General features: G+C 44.4%; 1 protein-coding gene across 12 annotated transcripts in view; it reads left to right on the plus strand.

Annotated features, from left to right (window-relative positions):
• Positions 1–17,331, plus strand: part of CDH26 (cadherin 26) — a 49,620-nt gene that overhangs the window by 19,187 nt on the left and 13,102 nt on the right. For 6 of the 12 annotated variants that reach the window (XM_086331005.1, XM_086330996.1, XM_086330997.1 and 3 more), the window contains 9 exons: positions 3,453–3,609; positions 5,339–5,505; positions 5,689–5,817; positions 7,454–7,639; positions 8,854–9,122; positions 13,552–13,694; positions 14,946–15,185; positions 15,881–16,102; positions 16,876–17,006. In XM_086331005.1, coding sequence (XP_086187131.1) covers positions 3,453–3,609; positions 5,339–5,505; positions 5,689–5,817; positions 7,454–7,639; positions 8,854–9,122; positions 13,552–13,694; positions 14,946–15,185; positions 15,881–16,102; positions 16,876–17,006 — 1,644 coding nt within the window. The remainder of the gene's footprint in view (positions 1–3,452; positions 3,610–5,338; positions 5,506–5,688; positions 5,818–7,453; positions 7,640–8,853; positions 9,123–13,551; positions 13,695–14,945; positions 15,186–15,880; positions 16,103–16,875; positions 17,007–17,331) is intronic. The other 6 variants (XM_086331006.1, XM_086330998.1, XM_086330999.1 and 3 more) reach the window with 3 other exon arrangements.

The raw sequence follows: 17,331 nt of genomic DNA on the forward strand, positions 1-17,331 counted from the left end.
CTGAGACACTTTCTGTTTCTTCTGCCCTAAAGATAAGTGACTAAGACAGTGGTGCGTCGTCCCTTAAATCCTTGCCTTCAAGTTCAGTTCAGTTCAGTTGCTCAGTCGTGTCTGATTCTTTGAGACCCCATGAACTGCAGCACACCAGGCCTCCCTGTCCATCACCAACTCCCAGAGTCCATCCAAACCCATGTTCATTGAGTCGGTGATCCCATCCAACCATCTCATCCTCTGTCGTCCCCTTCTCCTCCTGCCCTCAATCTTTCCCAACATCAGAGTCTTTTCAAATGAATCAGCTCTTCGCATCAGGTGGCCAAAGTATTGGAGTTTCAGCTTCAACATCAGTCCTACCAATGAACACCCAGGACTGATCTCCTTTAGGATGGACTGGTTGGATCTCTTTGCATTCCAAGGGACTCTCAAGAGTCTTCTCCAACACCACAGTTCAAAAGCATCAATTCTTTGGCACTCAGCTTTCTTTATAGTCCAAATCTCACATCCATACATGACCACTGGAAAAACCATAGCCTTGACTAGATGGACCTTTATTGGCAAAGTAATGTCTCTGCTTTTTAATATGCTGTCTAGGTTGGTCATAACTTTCCTTCCAAGGAGTAAGCATCTTTTAATTTCATGGCTGCAATCACCGTCTGCAGTGATTTTGGAGCCCCCCAAAATAAAGTCAGTCACTGTTTCCACGTTTCCCCATCTATTTGCCATGAAGTGATGGGACCGGATGCCATGAGCTTTAAGCCAACTTTTTCACTCTTCTCTTTCACTTTTATCAAGAGGCTCTTTAGTTCCTCTTCACTTTCTGCCATAAGGGTGGTGTCATCTGCATATCTGAGGTTATTGATATTTCTCCCGGCAATCTTGATTCCAGCTTGTGTTTCTTCCAGTCCAGCGTTTCTCATGATGTACTCTGCATAGAAGTTAAATAAGCAGGGTGATAATATATAGCCTTGATGTACCCCTTTTTCTATTTGGAACCAGTCTGTTGTTGTTGCCTTCAAGAGTTGGCACCAACTGCCTCATTGGTGCTGAGGCAATCTCACGGACCACCCTCCTGAATGAACCATTTGAGGAAGATGCTCTCTAAATGTCCTCAGGAGTGGACTTAAAAACGTTGCTTTTGTTTATATGTTTTTATATTTAATATTTTGTGTGTCCTTACAGCTTCACATGGGGCTTCCCAGGTGGTGCTAGTGGTAAAGAACCTGCTTGCCAATGCAGGAGATGCAAGAGATGTGGGTTTGATCTCTGGTTCAGGAAGATCCTCTGGAGTAGGATATGGCAACCTACTCCAGTATTCTTGCCTGATGAATCCCATGGACAGAGGAGCCTGGTGGGCTACAGCCCATAGGGTCGCAGAGAATCAGACTTGACTGAAGGACTTAGCACGCATGCATGCACAGCTTTACATAATCATTTGCAAAAAATATGGTAACAACAGGGTGTAACTGGCTTTCAAGGAGACAGAAGGACCCAAGGATTCCCACTGGCACCTCAGCTTTCTTTGCACACACGCATGTATGCACGCATGCATGCACACCAATTTTAGCATCTGCTCAGAGCAGAATGATGGGAGGAGCTCTGCGGCGGGGGTCGTGTAAGAACACTTGTCCTCTCAAGATGCTTGCATGCATTTACATCTTCAGCAGTTCCAGAGAATGCCCTTTCCAGCAAGCAATCATTAGTCAGTGCTGGGATGGGTACTGTTATTTTAAAAAAACAGAATCAAGGCTCTTGTGGTTCAGGCTGCCTTTTGTTGGTTTCCACATATAACAGCTGTTTTGTGTAAGTGGGTGATGATGCAGTTCCTGAATCTCTTACAGATGTGATTTGGCTGAGGCAGAATGAGGGACCTGGCCCATGAGCGTTCTGCTTTTGACAGTGATTCTGTTATGGGGCACAAATCAGGGACATAAACAAGACCTTGTGAGATCATGATCCCTCAGATCAATGACGCCTTCGCCATGTTTGTTCCTTTGTCGGTGGCAAATGTGTGGCTTATTTTCTTTCTACCTTTCATTCCATAAATACTTCTCCAACATGATTCGCTGTGAGTTGAGTTTTGCAAGACTCCGAAGTCTCCGGGAATGCTACTGAAGCAGAAACTTTTACATCACCACACTGTCAGAAAGACTTCCGGTTACTTCTTCACACCCAAGCCTTTGATGTGAAGAATAAAAGAACCGCATGTTTATTTCACTAAACATTTTGTGTAAGCAGAATATAATTCAGGCAAAAGTGTCTTGGTAACATGCTTTCAACAGGGAATTTGAGACCTAGAAGTTATAGCACAGGCAAATCTCAAAAATCCCTATTGCCAAACACAGAACTGGTTGGGTGTCTGTAAACAATCATTTTGCAAGCTTTTAGTGAGCTGCTGGCTTCTACAGAATCAAAGCGTGAAGAGAAAATCTGAGTTTGATATTTGAATGATGAGAGGAAAATGCATTTCGATTTGTTGTGTTTTAATTACCATTCAGTTCAAAATATTTTCTGATTTCCATTGTGATTTCTTCTTTGATCTGTACGTTATTTAGAAATGCTTTGCTTAACTTCCAAACACTTGGGGTTGTAAATTATCTTTCTTAATGATTTCTAGCTTATTATACTCTACGTGTTTATGTGTGTGTGTATGTGTGTGTGTGTGCGTGTGTGTGTGTGTTTAGTTGCTCACTCATGTTGGACTCTTTGAGACCCTTTGGATAGTAGCCCACCAGGCTCCTCTGTCCATGGGATCTTTCAGGCAGGAATGCTGGAGTGGGCTGCCGTGCCCTCCTCCAGGGGCTCTTCCCAACCCAGGGATTGAAGCCTCATCTCCTATGTCTCCTGCATTGCAGGCAGATTCTTTACCCACTGAGCCATCAAGGAAGCCCGTAGCTGTCCTGGTTTATTTATTTACTGGTTGTGGGGCTTGCGGGGATCTCAGTTCCCTGACCAAAGACTGAACTTGGGCCCACGGCAGTGAAAGCACTAAGTCCTAAGCACTAGAGCTGCAGGGAATCCCTAGTCCTAATTGCTTTTAAATGTTCCCTCTCCCTAAAGCTTAAGTGTTTTCTCTCTGCAACGTTTCACCAGTATTCAATAGTGTGCTTACTTTTCATTACAAGACATATAGTATATAGGAACTGAGGCTCATAACAACTTGCCTATGTTGATACAAGTGGAGAAATTGAGATTTGAACCTACTATTAATAATAATAATGAATGAAGTAGTTTTTCAAGTCAGCTCATTGATCTGTCCTACAAATACTTGTTGAGTGCCCAGTCTATGCTCAGTCCCTGGGGTCGCAGGGTGAATGAGAGCCTGTGACCCCTGCCTTCAGGAACTTTCAGTCTATGGAGGACACCGATGCAGGATACACAGTATTACTGACTGGGATGGGATTCATGCCACCAAATCAATGGTTCTGCAACAGTAATATGGTTTCTCTGCTTCTTAGGTTTATTTTGATGTTGCCAATCGCTTAACAGGACACATCGTAGATAAATCCTTGATTGTCAACATAAGGATCAAGGATGTGAATGATCATGCTCCTGAGTTCCCTGAGAAGGAATTTAACATCAGTGTGAAGGAGGACCACGCTGCAGGTATACAAGGTGGGGCTGAGGGGTCCCTGTGTTCTCTGTGCCGTGAAGGTTTTCCAGCTTCTGTAGTGACAGGGCGCCTCAGTCCTACTTGTCTTCAGGGAGGCCTCTCACTGTTCACATCCCAAAGGTCACAGGCCCTGGATGAGAGCAAAATGCCATGAGGTCTCCACGCTTCATTTTGTATCAGCAGCAAAATGATGTGGAAATTGTCAGTTGGAAGAGCTGATCTGTAAATATCAACCTAAAATAAATGAACGGAGGAAGAAGAAGCAGAGGTGGGTGGTGGGATCCTGCATATCCCTGAGAAATTCTCATCTGTAAACATCTGTAAAATGGCAGCAAGATGGCATCTAAAATTCCTGACCTAGGATTCTGTGAGTCTTGAAACCTGAACCATCCTCATTAAAATGAGCATCTATTTGAATAACAAAAAGCATTATTTATTTTGCAAAAGTCTCTAGCAAATTTGGAAAATTCCAAGAAACAAAAAGACTAAAATAGGAAGCATCTTTAATGCTACCAATTAGAGATAAGTACTGTTAATATTCTCGTTTATATTCTTTCAATATTTTTCTTTGCACCTTACATATGTGTGTGTGTATACACACATGGCATGTTACATTTATATGTGTGTATATATTCACAGATTTATACACATCATTACAAATGTATATTTGTATATCTACATATTTTTTTCATCTTTATCATAGTACAAAATGTATATGTGTTTATATTACATATGTATAAATATATGACCTGAAGAAGGACATGGCCACCCATTCCAGGATTCTTGCCTGGGGAATCTCATGGACAGAAGCCTGGTGAACTATGGTTCAAGGGGTCACAAAGAGTCAAACACAACTGAGTGACTAACACACACACACAAATATATGAGCACATCTTTTCATGTGTGCATATTTAAGAGTTTTCTCTTTAAAAATGCAATTTTACTGTTTATAACCTAACAGTATTCTCCTAGAGCATCTTGTGTGTCATATTTTATTTTATGGATGTGCTTTAAGATTTTTAACCAATCTTCTTTGGTTGCACATTTACATCTCATTGTCACATTTTGTTATTTTTACAAAACATGCTTCAGTGAACATATCTGAGCTAGAAGCGTGTGCCATTCAAGCATTGCCTACTTAGCACAAATTCAGACAGGTAGAATTGCTGCTCCAAACCACACACACAACTTTCGTGTTGCAATTTATCCACAGCCCAGCAGCATATGACAGGGCTTAGTGTACTGTTCATCTCTAGTTACCAAGTGCTTGGACATGTGATAACTTTCCTGGCCATTTCTAGTTCCCTTGTCAGTTGCTCGTTTCTTTTCTTTGTCCACTTCTGTTAGCGTCATTGTCATTTTTCTTCTTGACTTCAACCTCCTCCTTTGACATTAAGAATGTCTATGTCTCTGTCTGCCAACATGTATTCCAAATATATTTTCCTGGTTTATAGTTTTGTTTTTTTTTTGCCACACACTTAAAAATTGATCTATTGATTTTATCCTTTAAGCCTCTGTATTTGCAATCATGATTAGAAAGTCCTTCTTGACCTTATGACGATTTAAATATCCCTCCTCACTTTGTCTAGTATGTCTATAGCTTGACCTTTATATTTACGTACTCAATCCGTTCTGGTGTAAGCCCCAGTGCCATTCAGCAAAGAATCATTCTTCTACTGGTTGGATAGGCTGCTGTTGGCCAATAGTAACAATTTAAAAAATTCTTTCCAGGTCAACCTGTTTTTCAGATGTCAGCAGTGGATCTGGATCAAGAAAATACTCCAAACTCTCAAGTGCTTTACTTCCTTGTTTCTCAAACACCGGTACTGAGAGAGAGTGGTTTCCGGATTGACCGTGTTAGTGGAGAAGTGCGACTGTCAGGATGCTTAGATTATGAGGTTATGTGCACTTTATTGCTTTGGAAAATAAAATGGGTTCTCCCTCTCTGAGCATTTGCATTTGCAGTGGGAAACCCTCTGTGGCTAGACTGGCTACTGAAATTGCTAAAATGGAACATTTCTGTATTAGATTTCCTTTTCCTGCGTTTGAAAGGTTTCACCTACCTTTTCCTCCTTATGTAGACGGCGCCTCAGTTTACACTACTCATTGAAGCGAGGGATTGTGGCAACCCGCCGCTGTCATCCACAGCCACTGTTCATGTACACGTGCAAGACAGCAACAACCACATGCCCAGGTTCACTCAGGACCACGTAAGTCCCCTCACGAACAGTCTCCATGCCCCAGGCTCTGTTTGCTGAGGGAATTCCTCCATCACCCAAGATACAGGCAATCTCCAAAATAACTTCAGCTTAGAATCAAGAAGTCAACTGCATTGATAGGGAACCAGTTAATAGCAATCATGTGAGCCTACATTTGTTACTATTTTGTGCCAGAACGATGTTCAGAGTATTGACAGGAATCCCTAGGTTTTCACTGATTGTAGCTGCTGCGTTTTCCATCCTGCAAATAAGAAGGCTGAGGCTCGGGGAGGACAGAGGATCCAGGCTCCATCCACTTCAGGGCCTCTCACTTTCCACACTGATGATGTTTTGGAGATGGAGGAAGGGCACAGGGAGGGTGGGGAGGGGCTGCCCAGTGACCTGTAGCATGTTGAACAATAGCATCCTTGACCTCTGCCCACTGGAGGCCAGTAGCATCCCAAGTCGTGACAATCAGAATTGTCTGCCACCATGCCCAATTGTCCCAAGCCTGACCCACAATGTTCGGAGCTCTGAAATAAGATGGGCAGGCAGACTCAGGCCAGGCCTTCCCCAGCTCACCTGGTTTATATATTGGGCTCCACACAAGATTTCACAGGCTGCTAGATCCTCAGGCTTAAAGAAGGTGCTGGCACTCACTGTCCCAATCAGTTTGGGAATACGAAACCACTTAAAATGCAGAAGATTGCTAAGAGAGGAAATAAAAACCAGTCATGATCTGCTTTTAGTTTCTTAATTTTTCACTCTTCCATATGAATTTTTAAGAGGAAAACGTCCATTGTATTTCTGTCTTTCTTCTGACCCCTCTCAGGAAGGTCTTTTCTGATGACCTGGTTAAATTCCCAACCTGAAAAAAAAAAAAAAAATTCCCAACCTAACCCCCCAACATACATACACTCAGTTCTCAGCTCCTTGGGGATGGGATTTTTGCTGTTTTGTTCACAGCATCTAAACCAGAATCTGGTACACAACAGTCTTTGTTGAATAAACAAATGCTACAAACACTTATTTTTTGTAAGTGCCACTTAAGAAAATTAATTGTATAAACAGAAGTTTAAATATTTCCAATGAAAGCACCTCACTTAACAGTATGTAATAACTGAAACATATTTATTATATCTGAGTCTTGTTTCAAAATCCTTCCCCGACTTAGTAAAAAGCTGTACTCTCGAAAGTAGGGCTGGAAAAAATACACATTGTTATTTTGATGTGCTGGAGAAATTATCTTGTCACCAAAAGTATTGAATAAGGAGGTATTTTAAAGATCTATTATGTATTAGAAAGATTATCACCTTAATTAAAATACATAAGAGCACTATTTTAGTAGAGTTAGATTTTTGTAGGCAGCATAAAATAAGGTGTGTACTATTATTCTAGAAGTGGTGCCTTGCATTGGATAGAAGTGCACTTTTAAAGTTATGCAGCTCTTCAGTTATTTGGATATCCAGTCACAGGGACGAGATATTCGTTGTTGACACATTCTCTGCTGTAACAGACTTTAGTGGTCAAGTTCAATCATAGGAGAAGCATCCAAGTTGTTGTCTCTCTACGTTTTCTTTCTTCTTCTCTGTTTTCTTTTCTGACTGTGTTTCTTTTTCTCCACGACAATGATGATCATCTCTCTCAGTATAACGTTCAGATTTCAGAAGGCTGGGCCAGCCAGGGTGTGTTACGTCTCGGGGTTCAAGATGGTGATTCACCATCTACAGCAGCGTGGAGAGTGAAGTTCAACATAACGAATGGCAACGAAGAGGGACATTTTCACATTTCAACAGATCCTGAGACCAATGAAGGGATTTTAAATATTATCAAGGTAAATGCGTCTGAGCAGGTGGCTGTAGATACCGAGGCCCTTTCTGTAGGACTCCTGACAATGAAGTAGGTGCCAACAGATGATCTATGTGTTCTGAGCACATGGATTGCTGGGTCACAAGTCACCATGGCTAGTGAGGAACGCAGGGCTGCATGGATCCTCAGCTCTTTGCCTTCATGGCTCCTCCCATCAAAATCATATCAGTATTCAAGATTATTTTTGATATGACCAGTTACTTCAACATTAAATTCTTTGGGTCTGTTTTAGACAAAACTTAGTAGGTTTATGTAGTCCCTAACATGTTTCTTTCTCCTGATGTGATAAAATAATTTACGACATTTTCTCGAACCCCATGAGTTCATTTTTCTTCTGGGTTTAAAAGAAATTGGAACATTTGCACAGACCCGTAAAAATACTGTGGGCTCCTGACACTCTGCCTGCTGTGCCTAGTAGAGAGTTGGCCCTGCAATAAAGTATTATTATCTCATTTAATGATGAGGAAACTAGAGGCTGGGTTGTTTTCACGAAGTCACATGACTGGAGTAGGGGTTCTGACTGGAGCAGTCTGACTCCAGTGCCTTTAGTCTTAATTGCTCTCGATAGACCCTAGAATGACCAGTGCCTCTGGTATAGTGCAAGTGAGTCAGCCTGGGGCTCAGCTTCAAAGGCAGACCTGAATGAATATATCTGGAGTGGGGCCGATTCTGCTTGTCAGTGTAATAAGCTCCCGGATGATGCTGAGGGGACATACCACGCTGTGAATAGCAGGGCTCTGTGGGTTTTCCATGCCAAATGCCTGGGGCTGGATTTCCCAAATATTCCTAGTCTTTCAACCCTTTTAAGTCACTGACCACTTTGTCCCCTGAATAGCTATGATCATTAATATCCATATTTCCCTAAGCACCACTGGGTTTTTGCAGGAGAGTTGTCACATTAATGTTTCATTAGGTTATGGTTTTTGTTGCATTTTTCATTACCCTCTGACTGATGGTGGCTCTTTTCAACCAGGAGGAGGGAGGGGAAAAAAAAGAACTCTATAAATGATTTGAAAATGGGCTGACAACTGTCTTTTGATCATTATCAAAGACAATGTAAATAATAAATGAAGCACAGAAGCCACAGGCGCTGGGTTAGCAGTGACAACTCATGCTGAGAGGCTCCCTCCGGCTGGCAGAGCCGCGGGGACTAATGAAACCTTCTCTCTGGGGTGGCAGCCTTTGGACCATGAGACTCAGGCAGAGTGGAACTTGGTCGTGGCTGTGGAGAACGAAGAGCCACTCTTCTCGTGCGATGCGGGGCAGCTGCAGAGGCCCCGGCAGGCCTCGGCCAGCGCCACCGTGAGTGTGCGGGTGACCAATGTCAACGACCCGCCCACCTTCCACCCGGGGACCTTCATCGTCAGTGAGGTCGATGGCGCAGGGCCGGGGACTCAGCTGGGAATGTTCAACGCTACAGATCCAGATAGAACCGCCGGCCAGATAAGGTGGGGAGACTGGAGTGGGAAGGGTGGGAGTTCATGCAGAATTAGCCATGTGCTGGAGAGGGTTCCTGTTCAAAACTGGCTCCTTCTATGTGCTCCTGAGGGCGACTCCATCCCAGTTGGGAAAATGCCATAAGTCACCCACCCCAGAACTCCCCTAGCCCAGGTTCAATGCTGTTTTCCTTCTGTAGTGTCCTCTGACCCTTGTGGGAGGAATTCACATGTTCATTTCCTTTGCATAGAGCACAAAATTATTTTACAGTCTTTTTCCTGTATTAAAATAATTTGTTATGTATTTCTAGTCCCTCTTTACCAAATGCTGTAAACTGGCAGCCCTGTGGCTTCTGGCCAGCGGAAGTGTTTTCAATTGTGGCAAAATGTACATAGAGTTTACCACTCTCACTGTTTCAAGTGTGTGGTTCAGGGACTTTGAGTACATTTATACTGTATGGCACATTGCTCCTTCCCACCACCTATCTGCAAAATCTCTCCTCCGTCTCATTTCCCCAAATTAAAACTCTGCACTCAGTAACCAATAACCCACCCCATTCTCCCCCACCTCTAGGACCCTGCACAACCATTTTACTTTCTGTCTCTATGTATGTGACTGCTCTCAGTACTTCATATAAATGGGATCACACAGACTTTCCTTTTGTGACTGGCATATTTCACTTAGCATACATAGTGTCTTCAAGTTTCATTCATGCTCTAGCATGTGCCAGAATTTCCTTCCTTTTAAAGCTGAATAATATTTCCACTGTGTGTATATACCACGTTTTGTTTATCCATTCATCTGTTGATGGATACTTGGATAGCTTAGTGTTTTGTTTTTTAAAAATGAAGTTGCCACAGTCCCCAGGAAGGTGGCAGAGTGGAAAGCACCAGGAATCGGTCTCCCCATCCGGACCATGATGGTGCTGGCAGAATTTGTCTGATGGACTGAATTTGGAACTCAGGAATCTGTGGAAGGATTGCAACTTCCAGGGAAGACAGTGCAAACCATGGTTCACTGCGGTTCATCTCAGCTCTTAGCTCAGTACCTCCCTCACATCCAGCCCCATGCAAGGCAGCTGTGCCTCTATCACTGGAACTGGTTACACAGCCTGTGAGAGCCGGGGTGGGTGAAAAATTAACAGACATTAATTCCCTTCTCATCAGTAATTAATTTAAACATATAAAGATTAAACTCTCCAATTAAAAGACAGAGCTTGGCAGAATGGATAAAAACACATGATCTGACTCTGTGTTATCTTCAAGAGGCTTTCTTGATATCCAAAGACATAAACAGAAAACCTAACACCATATACAGAAATTAACTCAAGGGTTTCCCTGCTGGATCAATGGTAAAGAATCTGCCTGCCAATGCAGGAGACAGGGGTTCGATTCCTGATCCGGGATGATTCCACATGCAGTGGAGCAACTAAATCCATGCATCACAACTATTGAACCTGTGTTCTAGAGGTGGATGCCACTGTTGAAGCCCTCGTGCACTAGAGCTTGTGCTCAGCAACAAAAGAAGCCACTGCAATGAGAAGTCTGTGCGCCGCAACTAGAAAGTAGCCCCGCTCGCCGCAATTAACAGAAAAGCCTGAGCAGCAACGAAGACCCAGCACAGCCAAAAATAAATAAATACAATTATTTAAAAAAATTAACTCAAAATGGATCAAGTAAGTAAATGTAAGACCTAAAATAATACAACTATTAGAATAAAACCTAGGACAAAACTTCACAACACTGGATGTGGTGATCATTTCTTGGAAATGACACCAATGGCACAGGTAACAAAAGAAAAGATGGTCAAATCAGACTTCGTGAAAACCAAAATTTTTTTTTGCATCAGAAGACACTATCCACCGAGTACAAAGGCAGAATGGGAGAAAATACTGGCAAGTCATACATCTGATAAGGGATTAATATTCATAAAATATACAGAACTTCAAAAACTCAACAAGAGCAACAACAACACCCTCATCTAAAAACGGACAAAAAACTTGACATTTCTCTAAAGAAGATACAAGTGGCAAACAAGCACACGAAAGATGCTCAACATCACTAATCATGAGGGGAATGCAAATCAAAACTGCAGTGAGATACTACTTCACACTCATCAAAAAACCCCAGAAAACAGCCTCTAGGTTCATCAGATTTGAACCACCTCAATTCAATTGCTGATTCACAGTGTTGTACAGCAGAAAACAACACAACATTGTAAAGCAATTATCCTCCAATTAAAAAAAAAAACACCAAAAAATGGAAAACAAGTGTTGGGGAGAATGTGGAGGGATTGGTATCCTTGGGCACTGCTGATGGGAATAGAAGGTGGTATAGCCTCTGAGAAAAACAGTAGCGGAGTTCCTCAGAAAATTAAAAATAGAACTACCATATGATCCAGCAATTCTACTTCTGGGTACATGCCCAAGAGAACTGAAAACAGGGCCTCAAAGAGACGCTTGTATACCCATGTTGATAACAGCGTTAATCACAATAGCTAAAATGTGGAAGCAAGCCAGGGAGCCATTGATGATGAATGGGAAAACAAAACGTGGTCCATACATGCAATGGAATATTATTCAGCCTTAAAAATGAAGGGAATTCTGCAACATGTTCCAACATGGACAAACCCTAAGGACATTGTGCTAAGTGAAATGCACTAGTCACAAAAAGACAAATTCTGTACAATTCCACTTATAGGAGGTACTTAGAGTAGTCAAAACTCATAAAGAAATAAAATATAATGGTGATTTCTAGGGGCTGGTAGGAGGGGAAATGGAAAGTTATTGTTTAGTAGGCACAGAGTTCAATTTTACAAGAATGAAAAGAGCTGTGGAGATGGATGGTGGTGATGGTTGCATAGCAGTGTGATGAATTAATATTTAATCCCACTGAAATGCAACAGTGAAGGTGGTAAATTGTATGTTATGTGCACTTTACTGCAATAAAAAGAAAGAGATAATAAAGTTGCCAGCATTTAAAAATCAAGAGTATGCTAACAACCTGAATTATCTGAATGTTCTTGAAACAGAGGAAGATTTGGCATTACTGAGTCAGTGTCCAACGGGGTCATGATCATCGGGGGCATGGGGAGAGGTCCCTTTGACCTCTCGCTCATCAACTGACATCAATCCTTATCCGACCAGCTTTGCTCATTTCTTGCACCTGCTCGGGACACCCCTGTGGGCACTAGAGTTTGAGATTCTTCCTTAGAAGAATGCTTCTCGACTTAACCATTGAGAAGGACCAGATTTGCTTTTTAAAATTACCAGTTCACTGTGGAATAACAATTTCATAAAATATTTTAAAATAAATTACAAAAAAATGATCATGTGCTTGGGGGTCACAGTAATGCCACTGACTATAAAAATTTCCTGACGCTTGTTTCTCAGTTTTCTCTCTTATCTCCTTGGGCACAGCTAACCTGGAGTTCTAGAACACCACAGGTCTATGCAGGCAAGTGCTGAGTTAAAGAGGCCCAACTGCAGCATGAATCAGAGTCACTTGGAAGGCCTGTTAAATGCGCTTTGCTGGGTCTCACCCTTGGGGTCTCTGATTTTGAGGTCTGGGGTTGGGACTGAGATTTGCATTTGTAACAAGCTCCAAGATGATGCCGATGCTCCTAGTCCCTGCCTGGACCTCTTCTGGGGGATACCCACAGAGACCCCAAATCTGATTCAGGGCTATATTCCTGTCCCTAGAGTATGGTTGGTTCCTTTGTAAACCCTGACTTGACAAATATCAGACAGGGAGAGTTACTGAACTTTTCCAGGGCCTTTAAGTGATGAGGAAGAGAAGGCACATGAAACCCCCAGTCTTCAGATGTTTTGGGGAGCGACATCTTTTCTGTTTGCCTGTGGGTCCAGGCCTTTCCTTCTGTGGGTCTCTCAGCAGGTAGGTTGGGTTCCGATGGTTCCACTTGGTTCTGATGGCTGCCATCTGACTCTGACAGGTCTTGGGGAATTCTGGAAGGCCCAGTGTGCTTGCTCATTAAAATGGTTACCAGGTGCACACAGATGAAGCAGGATGTAGACAACCATGTTGCCTGGCTGTATTACCCACATGTGAATCCTCTAGGCTCCAGGGGTAATGCAGTCTTGTGCTTCTGTTGCACAGCCGGGCTTGGCTTAACATGAAGCCACCAGCTCCTGCAGGCAACTGAAGACTGGCTCTTTTCCAGGATGAAAAATTCTCCCTGAGGTGGACAGAGTTATGTGCAGCTCGACAAGGACAGGACACCTGGTGTTCAGTGAATATTGATCCGACACTCTGGTTGGATCTCAGGTCTCTGGGGCCTTCATCAGAGCCAGAAACACTCCTAACAGAGGTTCTTACAATTTCCCAGATTCACAATGGGAATTGTGCCTGCTGTGGTATATTTGGACTTGTCTCTTGATGTAACTTTTTAATTTTAAAAATTACATGTGTTTTCTTCTGCAAGATACAAACTGGCTTATGATCCTGCAAACTGGGTCAGCATAGATGAGCGCTCTGGGGTGGTCATCACTGTGAAGCCGGTTGACCGCGAATCTCCTCATGTCAATGACAGCATTTACGTAATCATCGCTCATGCTGTTGATGATGGTAAGCACTGACCCAGAATTGTCAGAGGGGGCTATGTTTTCTTGCTCCTAAGGGAAAATGACACAGGTGAATGTCTTTCAGCACAACTGGGAAAGATATAAACCTTTTTATCATTGTGCATCTATACTGATGATTATTTTTGATGATAATTCTTGAAATGGCAAACTAGGGGGCTATGCCATAGAAAGAGGGGTAGTGTTCATTCAGAAGAGACGATGAGCATGATAAGGATACAGCCACCACCACAGCATCTTTTTCATCTGTTTATAAGACAACTCTCTAGCTCTTTGTCAAAGCCAATTGTATATGATAAACATGAGCAGTTTCCCTGCACTTGGACTGCTTTATAAGCTCAGGAAAATGTGACTGTGCAGGACAGATTTGTCATCAACCATTTTTATCAGCATGTTTTAACACTTTTCTCTATACTCTCTCTCAAGGCTGTATTTCTAAACCTACCAAAGCAGAAAGCTAGAAAAATAAAATATTTCCAGTAATTTTAATGATTGTATTTAAGAAAATCTGTAAATTAGACTTGTAATAAGAGTTGTCTTATGAACCCAGATTTCCAAGCATACATGGTTGTATATCCCATTTGCATAATTAACAGTTGTATAATTAATGTTGCTTAGGGAGATATTAAATCTGTGTTCCTAATTGGCTTTAGGTGAGGGTTCCATAACTCTGTTATGGATATTTTAATGAATGGCACTGTTTTTTCAGTGGAATAGTTTAAAAAAAATTTTTTTTTATTTTAAGGTCATTGTAGACTTGCATGCAGTTTTTAGAAATAAGGTAGTGGGATCCCAAGTACCTGTTGCCCAGTGTCCTCCAGGGGTGACACTTTGCAAAACTCTAGTGCAGGATTCAGACCAGGATTACAGTGTGGACCCAGTATAGAAGCTGAGGTCTGCAGAACTACATCACACCCATCCCCTCTGCCGCCCGCGCCCCCGCCCCCGCCCCCACTCCTGCTTTAACAACTTCCATGGCTGATATTATCGTCTACTCGATAACTGTCCCTCATTCAGCAAATGTTTTATTAACTTATCCTACCCAGATTTTCAAAAGAGCAGGAAGATAGATCCAGCCCTTGTAATAAAGCTTATTGAAAGGGAATTGGCTTCAGTGTCTCCGCGGAATGGTTCTTTTCTGCAGAGGCCAAGAGCACTCATTCGCAGGCGTCTGTGTTCTGGGGCAGCCTCTGGAATTAATCAGCAACCTTGCTGGGACGCCCTCCTCCCCACCCAGGTGTCCCTCCGCAGACGGGAACCGGGACCATGCTGCTCTTCCTGTCAGACGTCAACGACAACGCTCCCACACTCCGCCTGAGCTCTCAGCACCTGGAGGTCTGTCAGTCTGCGGGAGACAAGTCCCTCCTCATTGAGGCGGAGGACAGCGACCTAGAGCCCTACTCCGACCCGTTCACCTTCAAACTGGACAGCACGTGGGGAGACACAGAAGACATGTGGAGACTGGGGGAAAACAGGGGTGCGTATCACACTGGCCAGAAAGGCTGGGAAAGGACAGAAACCTGACTCACACACACTCAGGCCAAGAGGAATATGTTAGCTTATGTCACCAAGAAAGCAGCAGGTAAGCCTGTGTCCCAGCAGACCTGGGTGCCCAGAGGACTTTCTGGAGGCAATGGCTCCCGACCTTGGCTCTGTGGTCCCTTCATCTGCAGCCAGGCTCTCCTTTGGAGACATAAGCGTGGTGGCTGGGAGTCCCTGGGACTCTCTGGTGCCTGGCAAGAAGGTGTGCATCATCACAAGGCTTGAGCTACCTGCCCTGCTCAACACTGGGTAGGGGTTGGGAGGGCAGATGTACTGGATGGCTGGTTCTGAGCCCACACCTGGACCTGGCTGGGATCTGGGCTTAGCCCCTCCTGATCCACATGGGTGAAGAGTTCAGAAAGTGTGGGTGCCCTAAAGAAAAACTGGGGTGCTGTTTCCATAGCCATGAGTAGACAGTTTGTAGTGAGTCCTGAGCCTTTCTAGAGAATCATCAACCTGAGGGTGGTCTTGGGAACCACTTTACATGCAGCTGGTGTCCATGGGAGAGAGTGGTCATGGCCACCTCCAACTTCCTACAGAGCCTGGCACAAGGGAGGCATTAAGAAATAACCCCTGAGCAGCTGAACAAATGAACACATCAATGCAGCTAAGGTCCCCCTCCCTCTGCAGGTTGTTCAGTGGAACTTCTAATGCAGAGAAGCCTTCCACTTGGTGACTACTCTGTGCCGCTTCTCATCGGAGACAAACAGGGACTTTCCCAGAAGCAGACTGTCCACGTGAGGGTCTGCTCCTGTCCCGATGGATTCACCTGTGCGGAGCCCCTCGTCGCGAGAGCTGGGGTCGTGAAGGGCGCCCTGGCCCCTGTCTGTGTAGCATTCATGGCTCTGGCAGGTCAGCATAGATAGGAGCTGTCCTGGGAATGCAGCTCCTCTCCCCGGGCTGTAAGCCAAGGGCATAGAGTCCTCTGGGGTGGGGGGTGCAGGTGGCCGAGGTCAGCGGGGTGCCTTTGAGAATGACCCCCAGGCTCATGGGAGGCCCAGGCTCAGATGGGAGGTTTCCACCCTGGTCAGACAGGCTGCCTGCCTGGCAAAGGGGGCTTCTGCTTAGTAGCAGACTTTACAGCAATGGAACCTAGAGATAGACGCCGTTTAAGGACAGTGGTCCACTGTCTATGGACTCCTGCTAAGCAGGAGACGCGGGTTCAATCCCTGGGTCTGGAAGATCTCTTGGAGAAGGAAATGGCAACCCGCTCCAGTGTTCTTGCCTGAGAAATCCCATGGACAGAGGAGCCTGGCGGGCTAGAGTCCATGGGGTCGCAAAAAGTCAGGAATGACTGAGCAACAGAGCAGAGGTGATTTTAATAGCTGAGGACGGCAATGTACACAAGCTCCCAGGCTTGGCAAAGGCTAACAGGGAAGCTCAATTTTCAAGCAGACAGTAGAGTATTACTGGTCACATAGTATTACTCAGTCTGACAAATAGTTAGCTCTCACCTACTGTGCCCCAGGCTGTGCTAAGCACTGAGGCTGCAAAGATTGATGAAGGCTCAGCTTGCCCCCATGAGCCCCCAGCCAAGTTATATGCCAGCAGCACAGGTTCCTGTGGGAGGGAACCTCTGATTGGCCAGAGCTCTGGCATCTCATCTCTCCCTTGTTTTGTCATAGCCGCTCTGCTCCTCCTGCTGCGATGCCGCCTTGTATCCAAAGCCAACAGGCAGGGTCCCTCTGTGCCACAGGATGAGGGGATCCAGACCCTGCTCGCGTGGAATGAGGAGAGCAGAGCCGATCCTCTCCAGGTAGTAGAGCTGGACTGTGTCTCATGAGGACCATGTGGTAGGCTCTCCATACTGCTCTCGTTCACTGCCCCCTCATGTCATCATCTCGTCACACTTGTCTAGGGCGCTGGCTCTCAACTGGGGGCGATTCTGACCCCCATCCCCACCCCAGGGGACATCTGGCAGTGTCTAGAGGTGTGTTGGTGGTTACAACTCAACTGGGAGTGAAGAGTTGGCCAGGATGGTGGGAGTGGATGATGCTTTCGTGTCTGGTGGATAGAACTAACTGGGGGACACTGCAGGCCGTTCTGCTGTGCTCAGGACAGCCCCCATGACAGAGAAGTCA

Source organism: Bos grunniens, chromosome 13 (assembly GCF_055505025.1).
Source record: "Bos grunniens cultivar Pamir isolate PY7600 chromosome 13, Bosgru_T2T1.0, whole genome shotgun sequence".
Taxonomy (NCBI): domain Eukaryota; kingdom Metazoa; phylum Chordata; class Mammalia; order Artiodactyla; family Bovidae; genus Bos; species Bos grunniens.